This window comes from Stegodyphus dumicola, chromosome 4 (genome assembly GCF_044657685.1).
Source record: "Stegodyphus dumicola isolate Sdum_Otavi_A_Nest chromosome 4, ASM4465768v1".
In the NCBI taxonomy this organism is placed as follows: domain Eukaryota; kingdom Metazoa; phylum Arthropoda; class Arachnida; order Araneae; family Eresidae; genus Stegodyphus; species Stegodyphus dumicola.
Window position 1 is genome coordinate 116,679,348 of NC_140771.1, and position 26,582 is coordinate 116,705,929.

The 26,582-nt window shown below is 33.5% G+C and overlaps 1 protein-coding gene and 1 long non-coding RNA gene across 6 annotated transcripts in view; both read right to left on the bottom strand.

Moving 5' to 3' along the window:
• Positions 1-26,582, bottom strand: part of LOC118199455 (sodium/hydrogen exchanger 9B1-like) — a 163,316-nt gene that overhangs the window by 81,377 nt on the left and 55,357 nt on the right. For all 5 annotated transcript variants that reach the window (XR_015040745.1, XR_015040746.1, XM_085815365.1 and 2 more), the window contains 2 exons: positions 11,352-11,457; positions 6,944-7,080 (listed from right to left, as the gene is read on the bottom strand). Coding sequence is in view for 3 of the 5 variants with exons in the window: in XM_085815365.1 (XP_085671491.1) it covers positions 6,944-7,080; positions 11,352-11,457 (243 nt within the window). In the remaining 2 variants the exon portion in view is untranslated. The remainder of the gene's footprint in view (positions 1-6,943; positions 7,081-11,351; positions 11,458-26,582) is intronic.
• Positions 11,471-25,067, bottom strand: LOC118191135 (uncharacterized). Its single transcript, XR_015040747.1, has 5 exons — positions 23,969-25,067; positions 23,802-23,871; positions 22,423-22,500; positions 22,111-22,176; positions 11,471-18,254 (listed from the first exon to the last, which is right to left on the bottom strand). It is a non-coding gene; the product is annotated as an uncharacterized LOC118191135 (long non-coding RNA).

The following is a 26,582-nucleotide window of genomic DNA, read 5'->3' on the forward strand; positions in this document are numbered from 1 at the left end:
TTTAAAAATATTTTGCATTACAGACTTAAGTGTAAAATAGTTACATAATAAACTCTCAGATTGGCATGGTGTTTTGGATCTGCTCACAAAGAACAGTTACAAGGCATTTTTTCCCTGCTTTCTGCATGCTTCCGTGGTGTAACTGAGAAGATAACATGTAAACTATTACTGTTTTGATTTAAAAAAAAAAAAAATCAGAGTATGGCTATTTTGTACATGACTTTTCATTGAGATATAATATACATTCAGAAGAAGAATCTACTTTGTAAATTTAGATGACTTTTTTGAAGCTGCATTACATAAAAAACTAGTGATAAGCCATGAAATTGCAAACTGCTGCAAAAGTGCACTATAAGAACAATTCTGAAATTTGTATATTGTTCATGATTTTTCATTACCATATAATATATATTCAGAAGAAGAATCCACTTTGTAAATTTAGATGACATTTTTCATTGTGCAACTAAGGATAAGCCATGAAATTTCAAACTACTGCACAAGCATATTACACTATGAGAACAATTTACAAATTTAATTAAGTTTTTGAAATTCTTATGTTTGAAACTTTGTTGGCTCTGAATAACAACAAGCATATCATTTTGCTGTGACTTGTAACTTTAATTTGTTTTTTACACATTAAGATTAATGCAATAAAGTAATATCCAGAATTTAATAATTTTTTTAATTTCTGAGAGAAAGTAAAATAGAATTGCACTAAACAATTTACAGTTGATGTAACTGTTCGCGCCTTATGTAAATTTTGATTTTGTTCCCTGCAAGAGGGCGCCTGCGAGCGCCGAACTACTTGTATATCTATTGTACGAACTTGTTCTTCACACAGTCTAATAAACGCAGTAACGAACGTTTGAGTCTACTTTCCATCCGCTAACATGGTCCGTCGTGAGCCAGCGCATTTCTTTGGATGATGTGTCAAGACAATTTTTAACGTTCTGGTATAGAAGGACATTTCGTGCAGGAAAACGGATTTATATTTTGTCTGGATTGTGAAAACAGCGGCAGGAATATGGAGTCGATTTTAAAGCAAAAGCGAATCATTAACGGTAAGTTGACTCGTTTAATTTCACAAATAAATAGTTTACAAAATCAAGAAAATTCTTTTTCTGCCATTGAAGTGTACGAAAATGATGTTAGTGCATTAAGTGTTGAAGTGAACTGTTTAAACGATAACATTCTTGGTACTTGTTCTGACGCAGAGTTTAGTAAATATGAAATAGAAATGAATGAACTATTTTCCAAATTAGATGTATTAAAAATTACTTTAAAGGAAGAATCAAGAAAACTTAGTAATTCAGGCAAAGATATAATAAATGCTAATGCAAACGGCTTGAAATTTCCTCGCGTGGAATTGCCAGTGTTTACTTCTAATTATGTTGATTGGATATCATTCAGGGATTTATTTCTTGCCAGTGTTAGAAATAATAGTACATTAAGTGACAGTCAAAAATTGCAATATCTTAAGCTTTCTGTGAAAGGTGAAGCTGCTGTTTTACTACAGTCAGTTCAAATTTCAAACGCGAATTATGAAAAGGCATGGGAAGCGCTTACTGAACGTTATGAAAACGAAATAGAAATAATAAACGCAGCATTAAATAAATTAACTTCACAACCTGTTCTAAAACATGAATCAGCTTCAGGTTTGCGGAGATTAATTGATACAACACAACAGTGTATTGATACATTAAAAATCCTTAAACAGCCGGTAGAGCATTGGGATACCATGATTATTTTTCTGTTAAAAGGGAAACTTGATCATGAAACACTAAAAGAGTGGACGATGGAGCATTCGAACAAGAAAATTTCTGCTTTCGCTGAATTCAAGCGTTTTATTTTAAACAGAGCGAATGCTATTGCCTCTTTGGCGAAGTGCCAGAGGGAGAAGTCAATTTTGCCTTCTGAAATTAAAACTCGCGGTTCAGGTAGCAGATATGCTTTTTCGTCCCAACTTGTGGCTAATGTGTGCGTTCATTGTAAGAGTAATTCTCATTCTCAGTTATTTAAATGTGATAGTTTTTTAGAACTCCCTATCAAAGAAAAATGGGATATTATTAAAAGGAATGAATTATGTGCTAATTGTTTGAAAGATAGTAAAACGCATCCCATTTTTAAATGTCGTGCAGGAATGTGTAAATATTGTTCAAAGCCGCATAATACAGTGTTATGTTCGAAAAATTCAAATGATGAAAAATGTCATATACCCATGGAACACGGAACTTCTGCTATTAGTAGCAATAACGCCACGGTGCCTGTTGCGCAAGCAGTTTTATTGCCTACTGCGGTTGTTTATGTTAAAGATATTAATGGCGATTTACAAAAATGCAGGATGCTAATTGATTCAGGTAGCCAGGGCTCATTTATTCGAGAGCACTGTGTAAATTTACTGCAGCTAAAGTGCACTAGTGCAAACATAAGTGTAAATGGCCTGAGCTCGCAAAAAAATGGAAAGGTTTCAGGTTCAGTTCAATTACAAGTAACATCTCCATTTTATAAAAACGCAAGCATTTCAGTTAATGCATTAATTATACCCAAGATCACGTGTGACCTTCCTCAATATCAAGTTGATAGATCTGTTTTGACATCTTTCAAACATTTGTGGTTGGCAGATACAAATTGTTTCCAGCCTGGCCCAATAGATATTCTTTTGGGCGCAGATGTATTTGGCGAGATAATGCTTCATGGATGTTTAACTGTTCCAGGTCATTCGTTAACAGCCTTGGAATCAATATTCGGCTGGGTCATTATCGGAAAGACTAAAAGTGTATCACAGACAATTGTATCGAATCATGCTAGTTGTACCAATGTTCAGCTCCAGCTTGAAAAATTTTGGAAATTGGAAGAAATTTCGGAGATAAAGCATTACACAGAAAAGGAAACTGAATGTGAAAATCATTTCAAGCGGAATTTTTCTCGTGATTCAACAGGTAGATTTGTTGTTAAGTTTCCATTTCGTAGATCGGGAAATGAACTTGGGTCATCAAGGGATGTTGCTGTACATCGTTTACAAAGCACTGAACGTCAATTTGTTAAGAATAAATCTCTTTCCAGTCAATATCACAAATTTATGGAGGACTATCAACAGCTTGGTCATATGGAATTGATTCCAGAAAATGAAATTGATGTTCCAGCTAATTCTAGTTTTTACCTTCCGCACCATTCAGTTCCGGATAAAAATAGTGATAAATTTCGAGTCGTATTTGATGGTTCTGCAAAATCTTCTAGCGGTATTTCTCTTAATGACAAATTGATGGTTGGTCCACAGTTGCAGACTGATCTGACAACATTAATTATTCGTTTCAGAATTCACAGAATAGCTATAACTGCAGATATAGAGAAAATGTACAGACAAATTATATTAAAAGATGCAGACTTTCAGAGAATAGTCTGGCGTGATTCACTTTATAAACCAATTCAGGATTTTCGATTAACTAGGATTGCTTACGGTACTGCATCAGCTCCGTACCTTGCGGTAAGATGTTTACAGCAGTTAGCCATAGATGAAGCAACTAATTTTCCTTTGTCACGTGCAGGATTTATTCTAAGAAAATGGGCTTCTAACAGCAAAGAAGTCTTGAATTCAATTAATCCAGATTTGTGCTTATCAAATGTTTCTTTGAACATAGACAATGATGATACTGTAAAAACGTTAGGTATCCTGTGGCATCCAGCTTCAGATATGTTTTTATTCAAAGTCAATTCATCATATCCTGAAGTCTTAACCAAACGAACATTACTTTCAATAATCGCAAAGACCTTTGACCCTCTTGGATGGTTGGCACCGATCACGGTTCGGTATAAATTGATTATGCAAAGATTGTGGAAACATCAGTTTCAGTGGGATGAAAAGGTTCCTCCAGATATTGAATGTGAGTGGAAACAACTTACAGAAGATTTGTTATTTATTAAAAGTATCAAAATTTCACGATTCTTGTTGGTTGAATCAGATAACCAGTTTCAACTGCACGGGTTTTGTGACGCCTCAGAGAAGGCCTACGCCGCTGCAATTTATTATCGTTCTGTGTTAGATACTGGACAAATTAATGTTCAGTTAGTAATAGCCAAACAAGAGTTGCACCACTAAAAACCATATCACTTCCCCGATTGGAACTTTGTGGAGCATTACTGTTGACTAAATTAATGAATTTCACCTGTAGGGCTTTAAATACTCCTATATCGCAAGTTTATTTTCATACTGATTCCACTATTGTATTAGCCTGGATAAGATCTCATACAAGCCGATGGAAGACCTTCGTCGCTAACAGAGTAGCAAAAATCCAGACTTTATCCTCTCCTGTCCAGTGGCATCATGTGAGTGGAAATGCTAATCCTGCTGATCTTGCAACGCGTGGTGTGTCATCATCTGCACTGGTTACTTCATTGTGGTTATGTGGTCCAGATTTGTTGTATAATTTATTTCCTTTTCAGCAAGCATTATCTGCACCACTACTGAATGATTCTGTGCCAGAGCAAAGATGTGCTTTACAGTCTACAACTGCTGCCAGTCACTTGACAGATGCTCATGATTTATTTTATAAATATTCCTCTCTCACTAAACTTAAACGTGTTGTAGCATTATGTCTGAGGTTTGTAATAACTGTAAAAATTCAGAAGATCAGGTAAGTGGATTTCTAAAAACAAGTGAATTAACTAAAGCTATGCATGTGTTGATTAAATTAATGCAATGTGTTGAATTTAAGAATGAAATTAACACTTTAGGCAGAAATCAATCATTATCTAGTACAAGCAAAATTTTATCTTTGAATCCATTTTTAGATAATTTAGGTATTCTCAGGGTGGGCGGTCGCTTGCGACATGCAAACCTTGCATATGGTTTTAGGCATCCAATTTTGCTTCCAAAGAAGCACATTTTAACTCATCTCATTGTTAGACATTACCATGAAAGACTTTTGCATGCAGGTCCACAACTTATGCAATCTTGCATTCAAGAACAATATTGGATCATAAATGGTAGAGCTGTTATCAGAGATTTAGTTAGGAAATGTATAAAGTGTTGCAAAATTAGAGCATCTGTCACTAATCAATTGATGAGCGATTTGCCGTCTAGTCGCGTTTCGCCTGCTCCTGCGTTTTTGCGCTGTGGAGTGGATTACGCAGGTCCTTTTCAAATTAAAGCAAATAAGGGTCGAGGCTCTAAGTCATTCAAGGCATATATAGCTCTATTTGTTTGTTTTACGACAAGAGCTATTCACCTAGAATTGGTGACTGATCTTTCAGCAGATGCTTTTATTGCAGCTCTTAAGAGGTTCATTTCCCGCAGAGGCAAAAGCAGTGATATATATAGCGACTGTGGTTCCAATTTTGTTGGAGCAAAATGCAAACTGATGGAATTTGAAAGGCTTGCTAGGTCTGCAACTTATAACCAAAATGTTAGCAGATATTTGGTTGATAATGGCATTAAATGGCATCTAAACGTTCCAGGTGCGCCACATATGGGTGGACTCTGGGAAGCTGGCATAAAATCAACAAAATACCATTTAAAACGAGTAGTTGGTGAGGCGAGATTGACATATGAAGAATTTGAAACATTTCTCACACAAATAGAAGCTTGTCTTAATTCGCGACCTTTAACAAGTTTGTCTAATGATCCAAATGACTTGTCAGCATTAACGCCTGGTCATTTTCTTATTGGTAGATCATTAACAAGCATTCCTGAACCAAATTACATTGAAGTTTCCCATCTCACTGGATGGCAACATATTAAAAAAATGGTTCGGCAGTTTTGGAAGCGTTGGCACAAAGAATATCTGTGTCGATTACAACAAAGACCAAAATGGCTTTTGCCAACTAAAAATCTTCAAGTTAATGATCTGTGTCTCATAAAGGAGGATAACTTGCCTCCAACTGGATGGAGAATGGGTGGAATTACTCAGTTACATCCTGGTCTTGATAATATTGTTAGGGTTGTGACTATTAAGACTTCAGATGGCATGGTTAAAAGAAATATTACAAAATTGTGTCCATTACCAATTTGAGTTTTAATTCATGTATTATAAATTAAGTATTATATCATAATTTTAATATTGTATTGTGTTTTAAATTTACTGAATTTTAACCACTAAATGTTGAAAAAGTATTTCAAGGTGGGCGGCATGTTCGCGCCTTATGTAAATTTTGATTTTGTTCCCTGCAAGAGGGCGCCTGCGAGCGCCGAACTACTTGTATATCTATTGTACGAACTTGTTCTTCACACAGTCTAATAAACGCAGTAACGAACGTTTGAGTCTACTTTCCATCCGCTAACAGTAACAGTTTATTTTGTTAAATGGAGTATGGAGTGTAATTTAAAGATAAATAGTTTAACAAAAATGATTTAATATGATAATGTGTTATTTATTTGGGATGCTAGAATCATCTTCTATTGAGTGTATAACTATGGATAACTTATGTTTTTAAAAGACTTAGCTTCATTGAATGTGCTTTTATTCTGAAAGTTCATGAAACAAAGAGATTTTTCAGATGAAAGCAACAGTTTTTAATACACGTTTTTCATGGCAGAGAACAATGCAAAATTTCTGAAAAAATACTTAAATTTTTTTAATTACTTATATTTTATATGAATATATTTTTTGTAATGTCTCAAAATAATGTTTCTGCCACATCAAGAAAACATGAATCTCGATTAGGTAAACTTCGTTACTTTATGTAGATTTTCAAGTTCTTTATTCATTATGAAACTTGTAATCCTGAAGGTTACTGCACATTTGTAGCCCTCAAGATAAATAATTTAAACAACAATTTGCTCATTCAAAAGTGTTAGTTACATATATTCTGCTATGCTCAGCATATTAGTTAGCACTGATTTGCTTTGAAGAGAAATATACTTTATTTAAATGACATTTATACAGCAATGCTAATTATGCCCTAAACTAAAAATATTCTTATAATTAATCACAAAATACTTATTTACCTGCACAGTTGCTTTTGGTAGCCAAGCAAATGCAACAAAAAATTTCTCTTTGATATTCAAATCAGCACCAAAAGTTACGAGAGCAGCAGTTGCAATGCGAAAAAGTAGACCAATACACAAAGCCAAAATACCATAACCTACCAAAAAAGGGGAACAATTTCAGTCTAAACAAATACAAAATGAAGAAGATTACCTAAGATCAAAAAGAAAAGGTGTTTCAAAAGCACTTACATATTATCACAACCATCTAAGCTATTATCACAATTAACCTACAATTTTTTTAAATACGTTCTTTTTCTTGTAGTTCAAGTTCCAGTGGTTTTTATAGACAAATTGTGATATTTTTGTCATAATTTAACATATGTACTTACGAAATCTGCCAGGAATGAAAGAAAGTAGGATAAGATTTTTGCAGGAATACAGAATTTTGCCACAAAATCAGTAAAGAGAATAACCGTAAGATGTGTTTGTACATAGCCAATGCTGCTGAAGTTTCTGCAATTCCTTGATTTTTTAAGCAATACATATTACTGTTTATGTGGAGAGAAAAATAGTGCAAAAAATTAACTTAAAGGAATTTTGGTGAGGAATGTAAATTATTAGATATCAGAAGTTCAATCAATAGAAATCAGCCCTAATTTTTAGAAACTGCAGTTCTAGTTTCAAGTTGCAGTTCTGGTTCTAGTTGCATGAGTGGAAATGACAAAAACTTGTGCAAAAGAGAAAAAAAATATAAAAAATTCTGATATTCGCTAGCATGCTCACTAAATCCAAAAATTTAGATTGTTTCTAATTAAATTTAATATTAAACATCATGTATAAATCATTACATTTTCAAATAAATATGTACGGTAGAACATTAAGGTAAACAACTGCCTGCTCCTCTCTGATTTGACCATAAACCAAACTAAATCCTAGTTTCCAACTTGTCCTGTCCAATATGATATGCATGCTGAAATGATGGAAAAGATAGGATTTGGATTTGTCCAGTCTCAAAAAAAAAAAAAAAAAAAAAAAAAAAAAAACGCCTGAGTAACTGATAAGACATGCCAATTTCAAGTAGTTAAAAAAAACCATCAATAAAAAAATTACAAGAGCTTTCTTTAAAAATATTATAAAAAAAAAAGAAACAAAAAAAAAAAACAGATACAGAAAGAAAAGAATGGATTGCTTTCAATAAAAAATTAACAGACTCTTGGACTGAAAAAGCTCATGCATGAAAGAATTGCTGATCGTAGGAAATATTCATCTAGATAAAACTATAAAATGTTACGCATCTTCACAAAGAGAAATTCACTGTTAGATTAATTTTTTTTGGCATCAGAACAATATACTTTTTATGAAAGTGAATCCTACGTATAGTGAGAATGTTAAAACAGACCAACTGCAAAAATTGACATCTTCAATAAATAATTGCAATTTTAAGGACAAAATAATTTTGATCAAGCAACTATTTCTCATCATTCATTATAAATTAAAGCATTAACATTCAAAGATTCTGATACACAGAGTAATGAAAAATAAAATTTTAAAAAATGCTAAAGCTATGCATCAAAGCTTTAAGAAAAAGGAATCTCTGCTAATTAAGGATTGCTGAAAACGTTTTGCACCATTTGTGCACTGTGCCTTGAAAGGTTACAATAATGAGGCTATATTTCTTTCCAGCTGCTTTTTATCAAAAAATGGCAACCTCTTCCTCCTCATGATACACTGCTTGCATGCTGTGTTAGCTGTATTAATGTTTTCAATGAAGCCCTGAAATGGATGATTTGAACAAACATGCACAACATGTTAGGCTGCATTTCTTTTTAACAAAACTGCTGACATATTAAAACAAGTTTGCACCATTTACAAATATAATGGTACTATATAATGAGCAGTAAATTGCTGGTTCCAAAAGTTTAGAAAACAAAATCTGACCCTGAAAAATCAAGTGAGGTCTGAATGAACAATCTCCAGCAAATGACAAAGAAATTAAAAGTTTCATTGATCAGAACCCTCGAAGCACTGTTCAAAAGGTTGCAAAGACCCTTACCTTCCCCACAAACATCAATTTTATGCTTGGAGCAAACAGACTACAAAAGTAATCACAAAGTTGCAAGCATCATATCAGCTAACTGAGTGCAATAAATTTGACAAGATCTGTGTATGATCAGCTGCTGCGCAGCCAGTAAAATGAATCATTTCCCAGAAGACTTGTTACAAATAATGAATTCTGGATTCTATATGAGAGCACAGTGTGAAGGTGGACTCGGGAAACTGCACAAAGCAGCTCACAGAGAGCAACAAAGCCTCCATCCAAAAAACGTTTTAATGTCTTGTGGGATTATAAAGGACTTCTCCTTTCAAACTACTTCTTTACAATCAGACAATAAATTCCACTACATACTATTGTTAGCTAGAAGAACTGAAGACAATTTTCAATTCAATATGTCTTCAAACTGCAAATCGTAAAGTTGTTGTCTTTGATCATAACAATGCCAGGCCTCAAGTTTCATTGGAGGTGAGGAAAAAGTTCAGGAGTTTCAGTGGAATGTCTCCCACACTCATATTTTCTGGACCTCACAATGTGTGATAACTACTAGTTAATGGTCCTTAAAAAACTCTCAGTGTGAGAAAAAAATTCTATTATCTTGAGGAGGTGACAGTTCAGACATCAAGCCACCATCCTACTTTTATCAAAGCATTACGAAGCTCCAAGAACATTGGAGAAGAATAGAATAGGATGGAAATTACATAATGGAATAACTAAAACAAGCTTTAAAATTTTGCAGAAATTTTTACTTGTTGTGACCTTTGTTGTGATTCGTTTATTTGCTGTGAGCTTTTTGGACAACCCAATAATAAAGAATTCTATACAAGACAACCTAATAATAAACATTTCTATACAATCGAGATCCTTCTAAAATGTAAATGTAAATGCAAATAAAAATTTTTAAATGGAATATTGCGCAAATCAAAACTTGCATACATTACAGGCAATAGTTATACAGATTGGATTGGAGATTTGAATCCAAAATTTAAAAATTTAATTTATAAAGAAGAGTTTTTAACTTCAGTATAATAACTTTATAATGACCACCTTTGATACCATTTATCAATTCAAGAGTAAACACAGATGAAATGATTAAAAAAATTACTTTGGCAAAAATATTAAGATATGTGACAGAGACAGGAAAAGAATGGTAGAGAAATATTTTTAAAAAAATTGCATTAATTGCAGATTTCCCACAGGCAAATGTACTAATGAAAAAATTATAGTCCAGATAGAAAAGGAATTAATACAGCTATGTCAAGAATTCTTTCCTGAATCATAGATGCTGCTTATTTACACTTTACAATAGTAATGTGCACAAAATTAAAATTCAAAATCGAAGGAAATCACTAAACATATACAAACATACATATATATGTGCGTGTATGAAATTTCCTTCCATAAGCATTAGGTTAGCTGTCTTAAGGCAGCATTTTCTTTTATTTCTTCTTTGTCTCTACGTGTACCTGACTCTGCTTGAGACCCTCGGTTTCACTAAAAATTTGTTGAATGCGATCTGTTGTTGTCTATATTTTATTTTAAAATGTATCTAAAGAGCTATGGCATTGTCACTGAAAATGCTTTTGCTGTAGCTTGCTGCTGCTTTATCATGGTGATAAAATTACCGAAAAAATTAAAGAATTTTACTCCATTTTGCACAAATTTAAGGGATTAGAGAATTAGGGTAATTTTTCTCTTCTTCTAATGGCATTTCTTCCATACTCACTATTTATTCCTGCTTCTGAACTCACTGAAGGTGTCTCTTTTCTTAAGCTCATTTTTACGATTCTCTACGAACTTCTCCACATCTTTATTGCTAATTTCCTAGCCCATGATTTTGAATAGAGAACCTTATGATAAGTAACCCCAAAGAAGTCTTAAGTGTCAAAGAGCTCAAAGTCTGCCTGCAACCCAGTCTGGTTATAACTTTCCCCCACCAAAGTTATGGTTCTGTAAGTCACTTGCTAGTATTAAGCAAATAAACTATTAAAATGATGTTTCCAGAAAGCCTCAGTCCTGATCATATGGCATAGGTTACCTTAAAACAAATGAAAATCACACATTGCCAACTTGAGTGTTAAGTCAAGTTAAAGATAATAAGAAAATTTGTAAACGCAAGTGAATTTCTTTGTATTTGAAGGAGCAGAAAAAAAAATTGTCATGGAAAATGTATATTATCCAGTGATTTATCTACTTCAGCATTTTAATTAAACTGACATACTACCGTCAGGAACACAAACCATTACATAAATACAAATTCATTATCATTAATAGTAACATTTTTAAAGCACCTTATTTTAGAAAAATTTTACTGTATCTGTTACATTGAAAAAGTCAGTTGGCAGAAATAGCACAACAATTAGAAATATTTACCAAGGTTAGACTGCAAATTACTAATAGTGACTTCAGCTCCAATTAGACTGAATAAAAAAGGCTGTATCAGCTTCCAAAGTACTCCAGTGCTTCTCTCCAAAGTATTCTATAAATTTAAAAATGTATTTACGTTAACAAAAATCATCACAATTATTTACAGTATTACAGTCAAACTACTATAACGAACTCCAAGGACCACATGTTTGGTTCACTGGATCCAGTCCTTTAAGAGCGTTTAATACCCCTTTCTCATGTCGATTTTTAATAACAGATGGCGCTACGAACGTTGAGAGATAAAGACTCAAATCTGTAAGACTACCTACAGCCCGGTTACTATGGCAATGACGATTCCCTTCCTCTGTACTCGTTTGGCGGGAAAGTGAGTAAGCCATAAAACACTTAAACACATCCCCTCAGTTGAACAAAAGGGCCAGCTGTCATTTCTTCCGTCTGTGACTCAGACTGCAGGGTATGTTTTGAACAGGAATAAAACTTTTTCACTTTAGTGTTGAATGAAAGATATCTATGAGATACGTGCAGCAGTCGCTATTTCTTTTCGCAAAATTTGTTCATCACGCTTTTCAATGTTGCGTAATGTTTCATAATTTGCCATTATTCTGCGGAAAAAAACAGTTTTTAAAAATAACTAGATTTTTAAGCATTTCGGTAATTTCATCGCGACATAAAAATTATATATAAATGAATTTATACTTGATGATATGTGTATACATATATAGCATGCACATAATATTCCATTTACTTATCCATCCATAATATTTCATAAATTACCATCCATAATATTCCATAAATATGTGTTAGCACTTTCCAGAGCTTTATATATATTTTTTATTTGTATTATAAAATCGTATAACACTCCTAACTATTATTTTTTTATTTCAAAAGTGGATAAATCATTATCAAATTTTTCTAGTACACGGCACATTATCTGAGATCCGCTTTGAATGAAAACTACATAAAGTGTTATAATGAACAATCAGTTTCAAGATTTCACTCGATACTGAAATGCATAAAATCAAATTGCGTTTCTATGTTTCAGGTTTATAAAATACAGCTGATAATTGAAGGGGTAAAGTACAAGCTGATAATACATGATAAGGGGGAAGAAATTCCTAAATTACAAAATTGAATATTATATTTTACTAAAGTAAAATGATACATATTATAGATACATCCTAAAAAACGATAATATTTATATAGATATATTGTATATCGTATATATATATATTATATATTTATATGTATATGTACTCTTTTCCGGATGCAACTGTAATTACGTACTGAGCTGGTTTATCATCTTCCTGTAGCGACGCATTTGGATTTGCTGTGAATGAATTTGTTTCATTGAACAGAAACAAATAGGAAACAGAATATTGAAAATTGAATTTGTTTAAGCAATAGTAATTTATATATGTTAGATTGACTAAAAAGAGTATATTCATGCATAACGTATAAATAAGCGAAGTGAATACTTTTTGGCAATCACCTTTCTAGGATGATCATTTTTGAAAATAACCAGTACTGTTGATAACATAAACACCGGTACGATCTATCTGCCTAAGGAAAAGGATGCCTTCGTGGAAGACTTTCTAAGGGGAATTGACTCCTATACACGTTGCACAGGGTAAAACCATGAAAGCGCAGCCAGTCGGACCGAGCTACTGGTGTTCAGCTACTTTACTGCTTCGTGCCTCATTTCAGAGCGGATTTGCTATATATGAAACAGAGCAATGTGCTGTTACCGTATTTTAAAAAAATAAAATAGCAAAATTATAACAGCGTTTCTAAAAAGATGCTTTGGTATATTCTCATTAAATCTTTATCATTCTGCGCTACTAAAAACGAAGTACGATTATTTCAAATTCAAAATTTTATAACATTACTTTACAGAAAGTGATGTCATGTCTTCTAAAAATGAAACCCAACATCTGTTTCTATTCAAGCGGCTTACTTTCTAGACAAAGTAATTTCAGTGTAACGTACGTTCAGTTTTATCTAACTTTGAACGAAAAAAAAAAAAAAACTATGTACATAACAGGCAAAGATATTAACAGCACATAAATTTACTCAATTATATTGGATTACCAGAGGAGAAAAAAATAATCCGATGAGATAATTCTCTGAGAATTCATAAACGCTAAATTAAGAATAAATTTTATAAAATGTTTGCTAATGAATACATGTATTTGCATAGTAAGTTCCTTTTTTAAAAATTTTTCCATCTTTATCACATTTATCGGAGTGTCATATTTAACTTCACAATTATGCTCCGAAATTTCATTGCTGTAGATTGGATGATTACCAATATATAATCCTACTAGTAACCAGCGCCAGTATTAGAGGTTTTTGCTGCTCACTACAATATCTGTGGTTCTTACTTCTGCCACGCGCCACCAGTGGCTGAGTGGTTAAGAATATTGATTACTGGAAGTTAGACCTGGTTTCGGTTCGATCCCAGGCGAACCAGCTGGCTGCATGGTTTGTTTTCCTGTTGTGCAACATGAATACGAGCCAGTTTCCTTCAGCAGTTAGGCTCACCCACGCCCGAGCGGTTAAATTGCTGAACACTGGTAGTTCCGACCTGGGTTCGAATCAAGGCGAACGGGCTGGCTACATGGGCGTTTTCATAATCTTCCCCGTGTGTAACGTGTATGAGGAGCTTTGCTATAAACTAAACTAAGCCTTCAGAAACTTCCTCCACAAAGGCATCTGCTATCTGCCACCTCGTGGCTTTGCTATATTCAAAGAGCCTAACCCAATTCTAGCACTCAGTTCCTCTCTAAATTCTAGCGGGCGAGCACTAAAGTCGCCTATTACTGGTAGTTCAACCTCGGCACATTATCTGAGTTCAGCTTTGAATGAAAACAGCATAAAGTGTTATAATGAACGATTAGTTTAAAGATTACACTTGATACTGAAATGCATAAAATCAAATTGCGTTTCTACATATCGGATTTATAAAGTACAGCTGATAATTGTAGGAGTATCAGGTTCATACAGTACAGCTGATAAATACATAAGTGGGAAGGAATTCATAAATTACAGAATTTAATGGCTGTAACGAAAATTTTAAACACGAACGTTCTTCATAAAGTTAGGGGAAAAAAAAAAAAAAGCAGTCAGTACCTTTAGTGCGGGTAGTAATCACTACCAAAAATCTATGCTTTTCTGCCAATGTTTTGGTAGTTTTTCAAAACCTTCGGCTCGGAAACTTGGTGGCCCAAGTCCAAACACAGGTCAACCTCATTTCGGACGTCTTGTGCAGAAGTGAAGATAGGACCAGCAAGATGTAGCTGCAAGTGTGAAAAAAAGGTAGAAGTCCCGAACGTGCGATGTCGGGGTTATATGGTGGGTGTGGTGAAAGATCCCTTTCGAGTCCGTACAGATGCCAGCCGGTGAATGTAGACACGTATGGATCTTGATGGAACGTTACCTTTCTGCGCCGGAACTCAATTCGACTGCTTTCCTTGATAGCAGCGTCAACATGCACTAGCATCTCATTGTATCCTTTACTGTCAAGGGTTTTACCTTTTTCCATATACCATTTGTGATTAATATCACGGCAATCCCACCAAATACAAAAGAATGATCTTTTTGTTAGTCAAATTACGCTTTACGATGCTGCCGACGGACTCACGGGCGCAGATTAACTAAATTTTTGGCCTATGTTGTTAAAATAAATTTATTTTTCAACACAAGTGACTATCTGGTCCAGAACTTTGCGTTGATATTCGAGAAGAATAGTGCAGGCTCGAACATGTCTGACCTTATCTGCTTGAGTCAGCTCATGCGGCGCACAGCTGACGTTTATGTGATGCATAGTGCGACTAATGGAGAGATTCATTTTTATGGAGCCCACCAGCGGCCGAGCGGTAAAGTCGCTGAACACTGGTAGTTCGGTCCGAGGTTCGAATCCCGCGAACGAGCTGGTTGCATGGGCGTTTTCGTGGTTTTCCCCATGTGTAACGTGTATACGAGCCAGTTTCCCTTAGAAAGTCCTCCACGAAGGCATCCCTCCCCTTAGGCAGATAGCCCTAGTGTGCTTTGCCATAATTAAATACACCAACACCAACCATTTTTATGGATAATACCATGGCAATCTCACCAGATCCAAAGCATGATCTTTTCGTTAGTCAAATTACGCTTTGCGACGCTGCCGACAGGCTTACCGGGTGCAGACCAGCTCCCTTTTCGACCTGTATTGTTTGTGTAAACTTGTCTAACTTTGAATGAAAAAAAAACTATGTATATAACACGCAAAGATACTACAGAACATAAATTTACTTAATTTTATTGGATTACCAGAGGAAGAAAAAATACTCAGATAACTCTCTTAGAATTCTTAAACGCTAAATTAAGAATAAATTTTATAAAATGTTTGCTAATAAATACAAGTATTTTAAATAATAAATTTTTCCCTCTCTACATATACCACATTTATCAGAGTGCCGCATTTGACTTTGCAATTAAGCTCCGAAATTTCCTTGCTGTAGATTGCATGATTACCAATATACTTACAATCCTACTAGTAACCAGGGCCACTATTAGGGATTTTTGCTACTCACTACATTATCTGTGGCTCCTACCACACGCCACCAGTGGCCGAGTGGTTAAGACTACTGAATACTGGAAGTTCGAACTGGTTTGTGTTCGATGCCAGACGAATCAGCTGGTTGCATTGTTTTCACCGTGTGTAACATGAATACAAGCCAGTTCCCTTCAACAATTAGGCCCTCAAGCGGTAGAGGAATTAAATCGCTGAACACTGGTAGTTCCGACCTGGATTCGAATCAAGGTTAACGGGCCGGCTGCATGGACGTTTTCATAATTTTCTCCATGTGTAACGTGTATGGGGAGCTAATTTCTCTAAGAAAGTTCAACATGAAGGCATCCTACTGTGCTTTGCCATAATAACCTAATCTAAGCCTTCAGAAAATTCCTCCACGAAAGCCTGCCATCTTAAGAAGGTAACCCTCGTGGCTTTGCTACATTCAAAGAGCCTAACGCAATTCTAACAATCAGTTCCTCCCTAAATTCTAGCAAGCGAGCCGCCGAACACTGGAACATCCGGAGTTCAAGCCTCGATGAACGAGTTGGATGCATGACCGATTTTGGTGTTTTCCAAATTCACCTGCTTTGGCGTAATCAAACTCTATAATTCTAAACAAACTGGCGTTCGGTTCGGCTCCAACGGCTCTAGCACCACGTTCCAAATTATAATTACAGTTCAACAAATAAATGTCTGGCGTATACATTCGAATAATCTAAGTAAAAAAAAAGGGCTTTTTAATTTCTTCCTCAACCAAGCATGCATGCACATAAAGCAAATAAAGAAAAACTTATGGAGTGCAATAGGCTTCTAATCCAAAACATATTTAGTTAGTGATCGCCATAATTGGGAGCTATAAATATGTTATATTGACGGAAAGGAGAAAATTTTACTTCCTGAGTGAGCTAATTCAGAACTAGTGTTATTTCATCTGTCATCTTAAATTTAAGATGCCTTGTTACGTGACTAACAAAAACCTAGTATTTATATGAAGCTTGATAAAAATCAAAGTTTTGAAGACGGTATATGTGATCACGTTCGGTTGATTACCATTATGATCAGCAAATAACAGCAATTTACTGATGTCTTTCTTATCTTTATATTCAGATGTAGTTTTCAGGGCAACTAGAGAAAATTTATTAATTACTTTTATTATTTTTGATACTTTATATGTACGAAGATACATACTTGTAGGAAGAGAGATCTAAATATCATATTCGAACAAATAAAAATAAATCGTGACGTGAAGACCCTAGAGATACGGCTTCTGATTGCTATTCAAATTTTTACCGTATTAGTAGCGATATAATCGAATAATCTTTCAAAGATTATTGTTTACCGATTTTAGGTAACAACTAGAAAACATTTTTTCGAACTTATCCTCAAACAAGTTTGCTATTGGTAATGAATACTGCTGTATCGTGAATCAGGTACGGCGCTATGCATTTTGCTGACTTTGTATGCAATAAATTCTGTTGTCAAGTGCCCTTCCCCCAAAATTCTAAAATTTTATTGCTTGATGCTTCGCTGAATTTTACAATTTTGCTGTACCTAAATTCTGCCGTACCGGCAGTGATCATGATTTCAAATCCCCCCTCCCCGAGATTTACTGTGTTATCTGAAAAACAGCTCACAAGTTGCTAAAAATAGCTATAAAACTGGTTCCACAGCTTTTAGCAACGGCCTACCATTGTGCATTTGGAAACTCAGCTTTTGAAAGAAAAGGAAGGGGAATAATTTCTCCCTGACTACAGTATAGATTAGGTTCGTGACTTTGTTTGAGCTACTGCAAAATGTTCTGAAGTACACTTTTTTCTGTTTCAGCAACATTCATCTTGAGAATTCAGCAAAATTGTTCATTAGCCCTTAGTAATTGACAGAAATGCTTTTAGAAAGTAGTGGGTTCATTGATACCAACAAAATGGTTGGTATCAATGAACTGGGGATACGTTAGTTTCAGTTGTTGAGTTCAAATGAACCTTTCAAATACTAAAATAGTCCTTTTGCATAATCGAAAGGATTTCATCTGAGAGTAATTTTTCTACTTAAAAATGAGTTTTGCAGTACTTTTTAAATACTACTTGTATTTTTATTTTCGAAAATTTTCATAAACATTGTAATTAATTATTTCCAATTTTAATAACTTGCAGAAAAAACACAATTTTCAGGAAATTTTTTTATTATGGTTATTAAAACTTATACTAAAATACAGCATCTTTTATATTCCTTATACATTTGACACTGCATGCTTCAACCTGCATGTAAGTTTCTCTTCCTTAGTAACTCCTTACCCAGAGACGTCTCAATGAAAGCCAAATCATGCACAAAATTTACAGCTGAAAAAAAAAAAAAAAAAAATATGATAAAATATTTTTAACACCATATTCTCGACAACAGAGTACATCACATACCCCCCCCCCAAAACAAAAAAAAGAAATTGCAAGAAATACAAATTTCTAACAGAAAAATGCATTTTCAAACAGCTGAAATTGTTTCACAAATTAATAATACAGATAGCAAATGTAACATATGGCACTATTGCCACTCAGTGCAATCTCTGCATATCCTAAATTCTGCTGGCTGATGTCTTCGTAAGTTCTGAACATTTTTTTGCCTCTAAATTCTGCTGCTCAGTGCCCTCTGCTAAATTATAAAATTTTGCTATGCACTATTATCTAAATTCTAAAAATTTTGACTACCACTGGTTGCACAGGCCCTGATCAAAGCAAATAGGCAAGATGCTACCTGCTATTGATAAACTGCCTTATAAATACCACAGATCTAAATAAATATCAGTTTTATTTCCAAAACAGAATTATCTCACAGCTAAAGCATTGCCTTTGCAGAAAATCTTCTAAATGGAAATAGAATTGCATCCACATTACATGTGCATAATCCCAATAATTCATTATAAACATAGTTCCAAACCATAGTTAGGCTTAGAACTCACAACAGTATTCTTCTTGGAAGTCTTCCTAAGGAAATGGTAGTATATTCAGGGAACATGTGGCAAAATCATGACAGTATATCACAAGCTTAATTCTTGACCATACATACTAGAAAGATCACAGAAATTTCTCAGAGGAAGCTAGATTCATATAACAAAATTTCATGCAACATATGGCATATGGGAAAAAGCAAGGACATTATAATCACTAGCATAGTTTATACCCAAATGAGTCGCAGATGGTGCACTATGTGCTCACAGCTGATTATCACTAATGCAGATATATATCTACTAATATTTAGAAGATGATGTCAGATCAGAATTGCATGAGAAATAAATCAAAAAACATCAATCAGATGCAGGAAATTGGTTTCAATCTGAAACAGCAGATGGATAATTGAAAAGGTTTGTAGAATTACCTTTTTTGCAGAAGCAGTATCTTCGCAGAGGATATCCTAAGAGAAAACTAATATACACATCACACTTGATTTATACCATAGTACCACAAGATAAGAATAAGTTAGACCTTTTATACTCCAGTCTTTCAACAGAAGTAGTGATTTTGAAATCTTCCTCACAGAAATGGCTGGCATTCATGTTACATAAGAGTAAAACCACAATACTTCACTGCAAGCGCAGTTTACAGCAATGAATGGAAGGAAAGGTCTTCAGAGGTGTCACTGAGAAGCCAAATGGCTAAACGGCAAATTCAAGTTAGAATTTTCAATAATTAATGTTGGCCAGATTAATTTGGAATAATTCTGCCTTCATATGTTTATTCACCTCACCAAACTCTTTATTATTAAACAATATTTACAAAATATATGTAGTTTATAACAAAAATTCTACAAATTCAAATACAGAGATTTCAAAATACAATGTTTGTACTGATACAATAAAGCTAAACAAAAATACTTATTCATATCCAGAAAACTCAAATATACAATTGTTATTCAGAAGAAATGTAGTAAACAAAAAAATAAACACGAGACTTATAAAAGATAAATATAGTCAAAAGTCGTTAATTCGGACACCCATAATCCAGACCTCAAAGCTAAAATCTTTCTGCGCATGCGGCGCGTTGACGCATGCGCATAGGCGTTCACACGTGCGCTCAAGACCTTTACGACTGCGCATATGCGTCTGCGCCGTTGTATAAATGTCATAATTCCCAACTAACAACGCTTCGTAGTCAGACCTTGCTATGTCACAAAAACAAGTTTGGGCATTAACCCCTTCGAGCCGGGTAGCGAAAACGCGCGCTTATCGCGGAGGCCGGCAGTGTCTTCCGCGAGCGTCTCTCCAGGGCCGGGGGCTTTTTTGCTACTAAGCCTAAATCCATGAAATTTCCGAAGTATCAAAGCATTGTTTAATAATGCTCTATAGAGTATTTAAAGGGCTTATGCTTTATAGATATTTTTATATATATATACTTTAATAACCTTATTTCTTGTTTAAATGCATATTTTACACATTTCATTTTAATTACTCACCATTTTATGACTTTTAACATTATACATCTGAAAACTAAATATATTACTTAAAATTCTCTTTTCGTATGAAAAATTTTAAAACAGGGATCTACACACAGTCCTACGTTACATTCCTTGAACTCGTAATAACTCATTTGCCGTTTTGGAGGATTTTTCCGGGAATGTGAACAAACGAAGCATCATCGTCTCATTTTCTTATCAGTCTCTTCTGAACAAAGTTTTGGAAAATGTCTTTCAGTTAATCTTTCAGAATCAATATCAGAATAACAGAATTTCAGAATCAATATCTGAAATATTTTGCATCATTTCTGCTATTTTCTGCTCTGTTAAACATTTTCGACGCTTCGACATTGAAACGGTAAAAACAGAAAGAATTCACGTCTAACAAGATCTAATTATTTTCTAAAAACTGAGCTGTAAACGGAAATACTCAACGCTTTAGCGCATATAAAACTTCTACTTACAATAAACAACTACCACGTGCGAATAAAGTGCAATTTAAAGAGACGTCATAAATCACGCCATTCGGAAACATTTAGTTCCCTGTTTGTTTATATAATCAAAAGCACGTGTATGTGAGCCATGCTTCTCTCATTTCGAGTAGAAAGTCTAATGTACACGTATCTGAAACCATATGGACATACAGTGCCATCTTGTGGCAGAAATTATAGTTTGAAAAACGTTCCAAGGTACTGGCACAAATACGTGACAGTAGGTAGAAAATGCAACAATGCTCTGGCATGCGTGTGTGTCGGCCGGGAAGTGAGTGTGTTCGTTGTTGGCACGTAGACGTGACAGTCGGCGCGAAGGGGTTAAGCTTGAAGTTTTCAACTTTGTGCCGACTTGATACAAGAGTCAGCCAATCAGAGCATATACATGAAACCTATTGAGAGAGAAAGCTCTAGACACATACATGCATGCACAAATTTAGCTTCTCTAATTGGCTATGGCTTAGACCCTCTCTCGCAGGTGTGAATGGAACTTCCACATTTTATGCCTTATGATTATGCGTCTATGACATTTATACCATCATCTGAACGGAGCCTTAGGATGGCATACTAAGAAGATGCAATGTCTTGTGGGGATAAGCAATTTATACTCCTAAGCCTAAAAAAAAAAACTTGGGAAAAAAAAGATCACATGACTTAAATTTGTTGTCTAATTGCTCTAACTTGAGGCACATTACGAGAGGAAAGCAAAAGTAGTAATCAGAATTATTTAAAAAATTTTATCCTTATATTTTTCTTAAAAATTCTGTAAAATAATAAAATTTTTGGCTTTCCTCAAATAAATATATATGGAAAAAATAATAGCCACATAATCACAGATTTCATTTTGTTATATTTTATTAACAAAATTTAAATTATTAAAAATCTCTTTCATGAAGGGAACATAAAACATCATGAAAACAATGAAAAAGAAGCAATATTTAAAAAAGATAGTAGGCTTATTGATGAGGCTCCCATCAAAAGAATCGAACCCCAAAATATTTTCATTTGCTTCAGTGTCTCGTCTGAAAATTTCACTGATTTCAATGAATATGTTTTTAAAAAAATCTTTTATTTTCAAGTTCTTTCATGCAAAACGTCCAAATTTGGTACAAATCAAATTCATCCCCCTCTTTTTGATAGCTACAATGTTATATTTAACACTTTTAATAGCTATCAGTATGTAAACAACACAATGTAACACCATAAAAGAAAAACATAAATGATGACATTTTAATTTTGGCATAGAGAAATACATATTTACCCCAAAAGAGAGCTTGTATTTCTACCTTCTACGTCAGAGTCAATAACTGAAATGTCCAGATAAGAACTGAGAAGAAAAGAACCATAATTAGTTTAATTAAGATACAATAACACGCTGACCAAGTATTAATTTAGAAGTCAAGCAATAAAAATCAGCATCATATTTTGAAATATTCACTATTTGAAAATATAACACTGATTTTGGTTGCTTGACTTCTAAATTAATACATAATTAGTTAACCATAATTAAGTAACTGTAAGAGTTTCAATATCATGCACAGCAAATATCTATTTTAGAAATAAACCAACTTACCTCGAGAAAGCCTGGTTTGTCTTAGGAACATTAGCTGTAACTTCTGGCGTAGAAAAGTCAAATTTTGCACTTCCAGACCTAAGAATGAAAGAAGTAAACTGCTATAACATAATTAAATAAATAACACATAACAAATTTAAGCATTAAGCTATGTATGACTACCACCCATCTCAGACAGTGCGACAGATATTGCTGTATACTGTTTCGCCATACCTTGTGTAGCAATTATATTATGCTGTATAACCACAGTTTAGAAAAATTACAAAATGTGTTATTTATATCTATCTAAAATGGTACATTACTACATGATTTGTAAGAATAAATTAGGGCTCTGCGAATGAAATTCCTTCCAATTAAAAAATGTAGGAATAAAGAAAATGCAGGAAATGCAAATGCAGAAATGAAAAAGGGATTATATTTTTTGCACGGAATCCAGATGACATACTTTTCAACATTTTAGAAATTTCAATATTAATTTTAGGGGCCTAAAATATTAGGCCCCTAAAAGCAGAATATAGTTTTTAAATGTTCAGACAATCTTCCTATGAGAAGAATTCCTTTGAGAAGTACACATCTGAACCACAATTAAAAAACATGTACAAGAACAGAGCTGAGGACTTCTGTTTGCAGAAAGTCTGTCACATAACATATGAAAAGTTTCTTATTGGTAGATTTTTGATCAGACAGATATTTTATTGTTATACAGAGAAAGCATTCACTCCTTTTCTACTAGAGATAATTCAATTTGGACAATGGCAAAAAGGCTAAGCAAGCTTGAGCGTATTGGTCCCATTCTTGGCACTAGTATGGTTTACGCTCAAAATACACCGCAGATATTTTCTAATTACCTGCATCCCAATATCAATTCAATTCAGCTTTTGGTGGAATTTACCATTTGTGACATATTTTTCAAAAACTACACTTCACAACATGCATACATGACAAATACACAGAACCATAAATAAACAAAATGTTCCAATGCTAAAAGAAAGTTTTAACATCCAAGTAAATGACATAATAAAAAAAAGCAAGTTGAACAGCGAGCACATGAATGAAATGCGCATACACCTGTAAAAATATACCATAGGTAACTGACAAAGCATTTCATAGCAAACATATGACTATAAAATTTCCAATAATACCATGTAATGATGGTGAATTCAATTTAGATCGCAAGAACATGCTCATACTTTTGAAAGATTCAATTATTTCAGCAATTCCTTGTGAATTGGAATTTACCCTTTCAATATTTCCCAACAATTTAGTGTGAATGGAGGAATAAATTTTTATAACAGAATTGAACAATTATTAACATCCCCTCATACACACACACAAACATACACATACAAAAAAAAAAAAAAAAAAAAAAAAAACCTTACTTTGTAAAAAAAATCATCCGGGCAATGATTCTTCTTTGACACAGATGCAGTTGTATCAATAATTTCTGACCTTCAATAAAAAAAATACGCATATTTTACTTCGGAATTAACTTACTACGAAATCATAAACACGAGGTAGTCGATATAAAGAATAAATTATTTCTCACCTTTCGAAAACATCCGCTTGTTCGGAATCTTCCACATCTCGGGAATTTAATTTCATATTTTTTTCTTGAGCTCGACGTTTTCGCTGAATTCTGGATCTTTTATTAAAACCAGGATGTTTTTTCGGTCGTCCTTGATATTTTCGCATATTTTTTGCTAACTGACCACAGTACAAATAAATGTAAACAAAACGAGTGCGGAATAGCAATGCAATAGGGTTGCCGTAAACGTCATTCCGCTGACAGCTGACATTGTTTAGTGAAAACTGTGCATAAAGGAATATATGAAACGCTTCTAAATATAATATGATTTATAACTGATATCAAAATCAATTACTTCGTGAATTTTTGCAGAAATAAGATTACAATGCTAAATTTTAACTCGTAGCGCCATCTATTGATGGCTTTCCAAACTACACATTAAAATTACGTATTTCAAACTAATTTTTTTAAATATAATATTTAAGTAAATTTCATTCCAAACCTGATTTTAACATTTTGATTCCAAAACTGACCTATTTCTTTATATTTCTGCCAAATTTCACGCAACATAGTTTCTTAATTAGCGATTCTGCGTGTAAACAAATTTTTAGTATTGTAATGCTGCTGTAGTAGACCACCTTAAGTAAAATGGATTATCTCATAAACAAGTGTAAAATTTGAATGGTGAATAAAGAAAAACTTATTAATATTGTCACATCTACCAAAAGGAATGTTAATAAATCTAATTTTAAAAAAAGGCATATTATGATTTTATAGCATTAGCTAAAAGAAAGTTTTAACATCCAAGTAAATGACATAATAAAAAAAAGCAAGTTGAACAGCGAGCACATGAATGAAATGCGCATACACCTGTAAAAATATACCATAGGTAACTGACAAAGCATTTCATAGCAAACATATGACTATAAAATTTCCAATAATACCATGTAATGATGGTGAATTCAATTTAGATCGCAAGAACATGCTCATACTTTTGAAAGATTCAATTATTTCAGCAATTCCTTGTGAATTGGAATTTACCCTTTCAATATTTCCCAACAATTTAGTGTGAATGGAGGAATAAATTTTTATAACAGAATTGAACAATTATTAACATCCCCTCATACACACACACAAACATACACATACAAAAAAAAAAAAAAAAAAAAAAAAAAAAACCTTACTTTGTAAAAAAAATCATCCGGGCAATGATTCTTCTTTGACACAGATGCAGTTGTATCAATAATTTCTGACCTTCAATAAAAAAAATACGCATATTTTACTTCGGAATTAACTTACTACGAAATCATAAACACGAGGTAGTCGATATAAAGAATAAATTATTTCTCACCTTTCGAAAACATCCGCTTGTTCGGAATCTTCCACATCTCGGGAATTTAATTTCATATTTTTTTCTTGAGCTCGACGTTTTCGCTGAATTCTGGATCTTTTATTAAAACCAGGATGTTTTTTCGGTCGTCCTTGATATTTTCGCATATTTTTTGCTAACTGACCACAGTACAAATAAATGTAAACAAAACGAGTGCGGAATAGCAATGCAATAGGGTTGCCGTAAACGTCATTCCGCTGACAGCTGACATTGTTTAGTGAAAACTGTGCATAAAGGAATATATGAAACGCTTCTAAATATAATATGATTTATAACTGATATCAAAATCAATTACTTCGTGAATTTTTGCAGAAATAAGATTACAATGCTAAATTTTAACTCGTAGCGCCATCTATTGATGGCTTTCCAAACTACACATTAAAATTACGTATTTCAAACTAATTTTTTTAAATATAATATTTAAGTAAATTTCATTCCAAACCTGATTTTAACATTTTGATTCCAAAACTGACCTATTTCTTTATATTTCTGCCAAATTTCACGCAACATAGTTTCTTAATTAGCGATTCTGCGTGTAAACAAATTTTTAGTATTGTAATGCTGCTGTAGTAGACCACCTTAAGTAAAATGGATTATCTCATAAACAAGTGTAAAATTTGAATGGTGAATAAAGAAAAACTTATTAATATTGTCACATCTACCAAAAGGAATGTTAATAAATCTAATTTTAAAAAAAGGCATATTATGATTTTATAGCATTAGCTAAAAGAAAGTTTTAACATCCAAGTAAATGACATAATAAAAAAAAGCAAGTTGAACAGCGAGCACATGAATGAAATGCGCATACACCTGTAAAAATATACCATAGGTAACTGACAAAGCATTTCATAGCAAACATATGACTATAAAATTTCCAATAATACCATGTAATGATGGTGAATTCAATTTAGATCGCAAGAACATGCTCATACTTTTGAAAGATTCAATTATTTCAGCAATTCCTTGTGAATTGGAATTTACCCTTTCAATATTTCCCAACAATTTAGTGTGAATGGAGGAATAAATTTTTATAACAGAATTGAACAATTATTAACATCCCCTCATACACACACACAAACATACACATACAAAAAAAAAAAAAAAAAAAAAAAACCTTACTTTGTAAAAAAAATCATCCGGGCAATGATTCTTCTTTGACACAGATGCAGTTGTATCAATAATTTCTGACCTTCAATAAAAAAAATACGCATATTTTACTTCGGAATTAACTTACTACGAAATCAT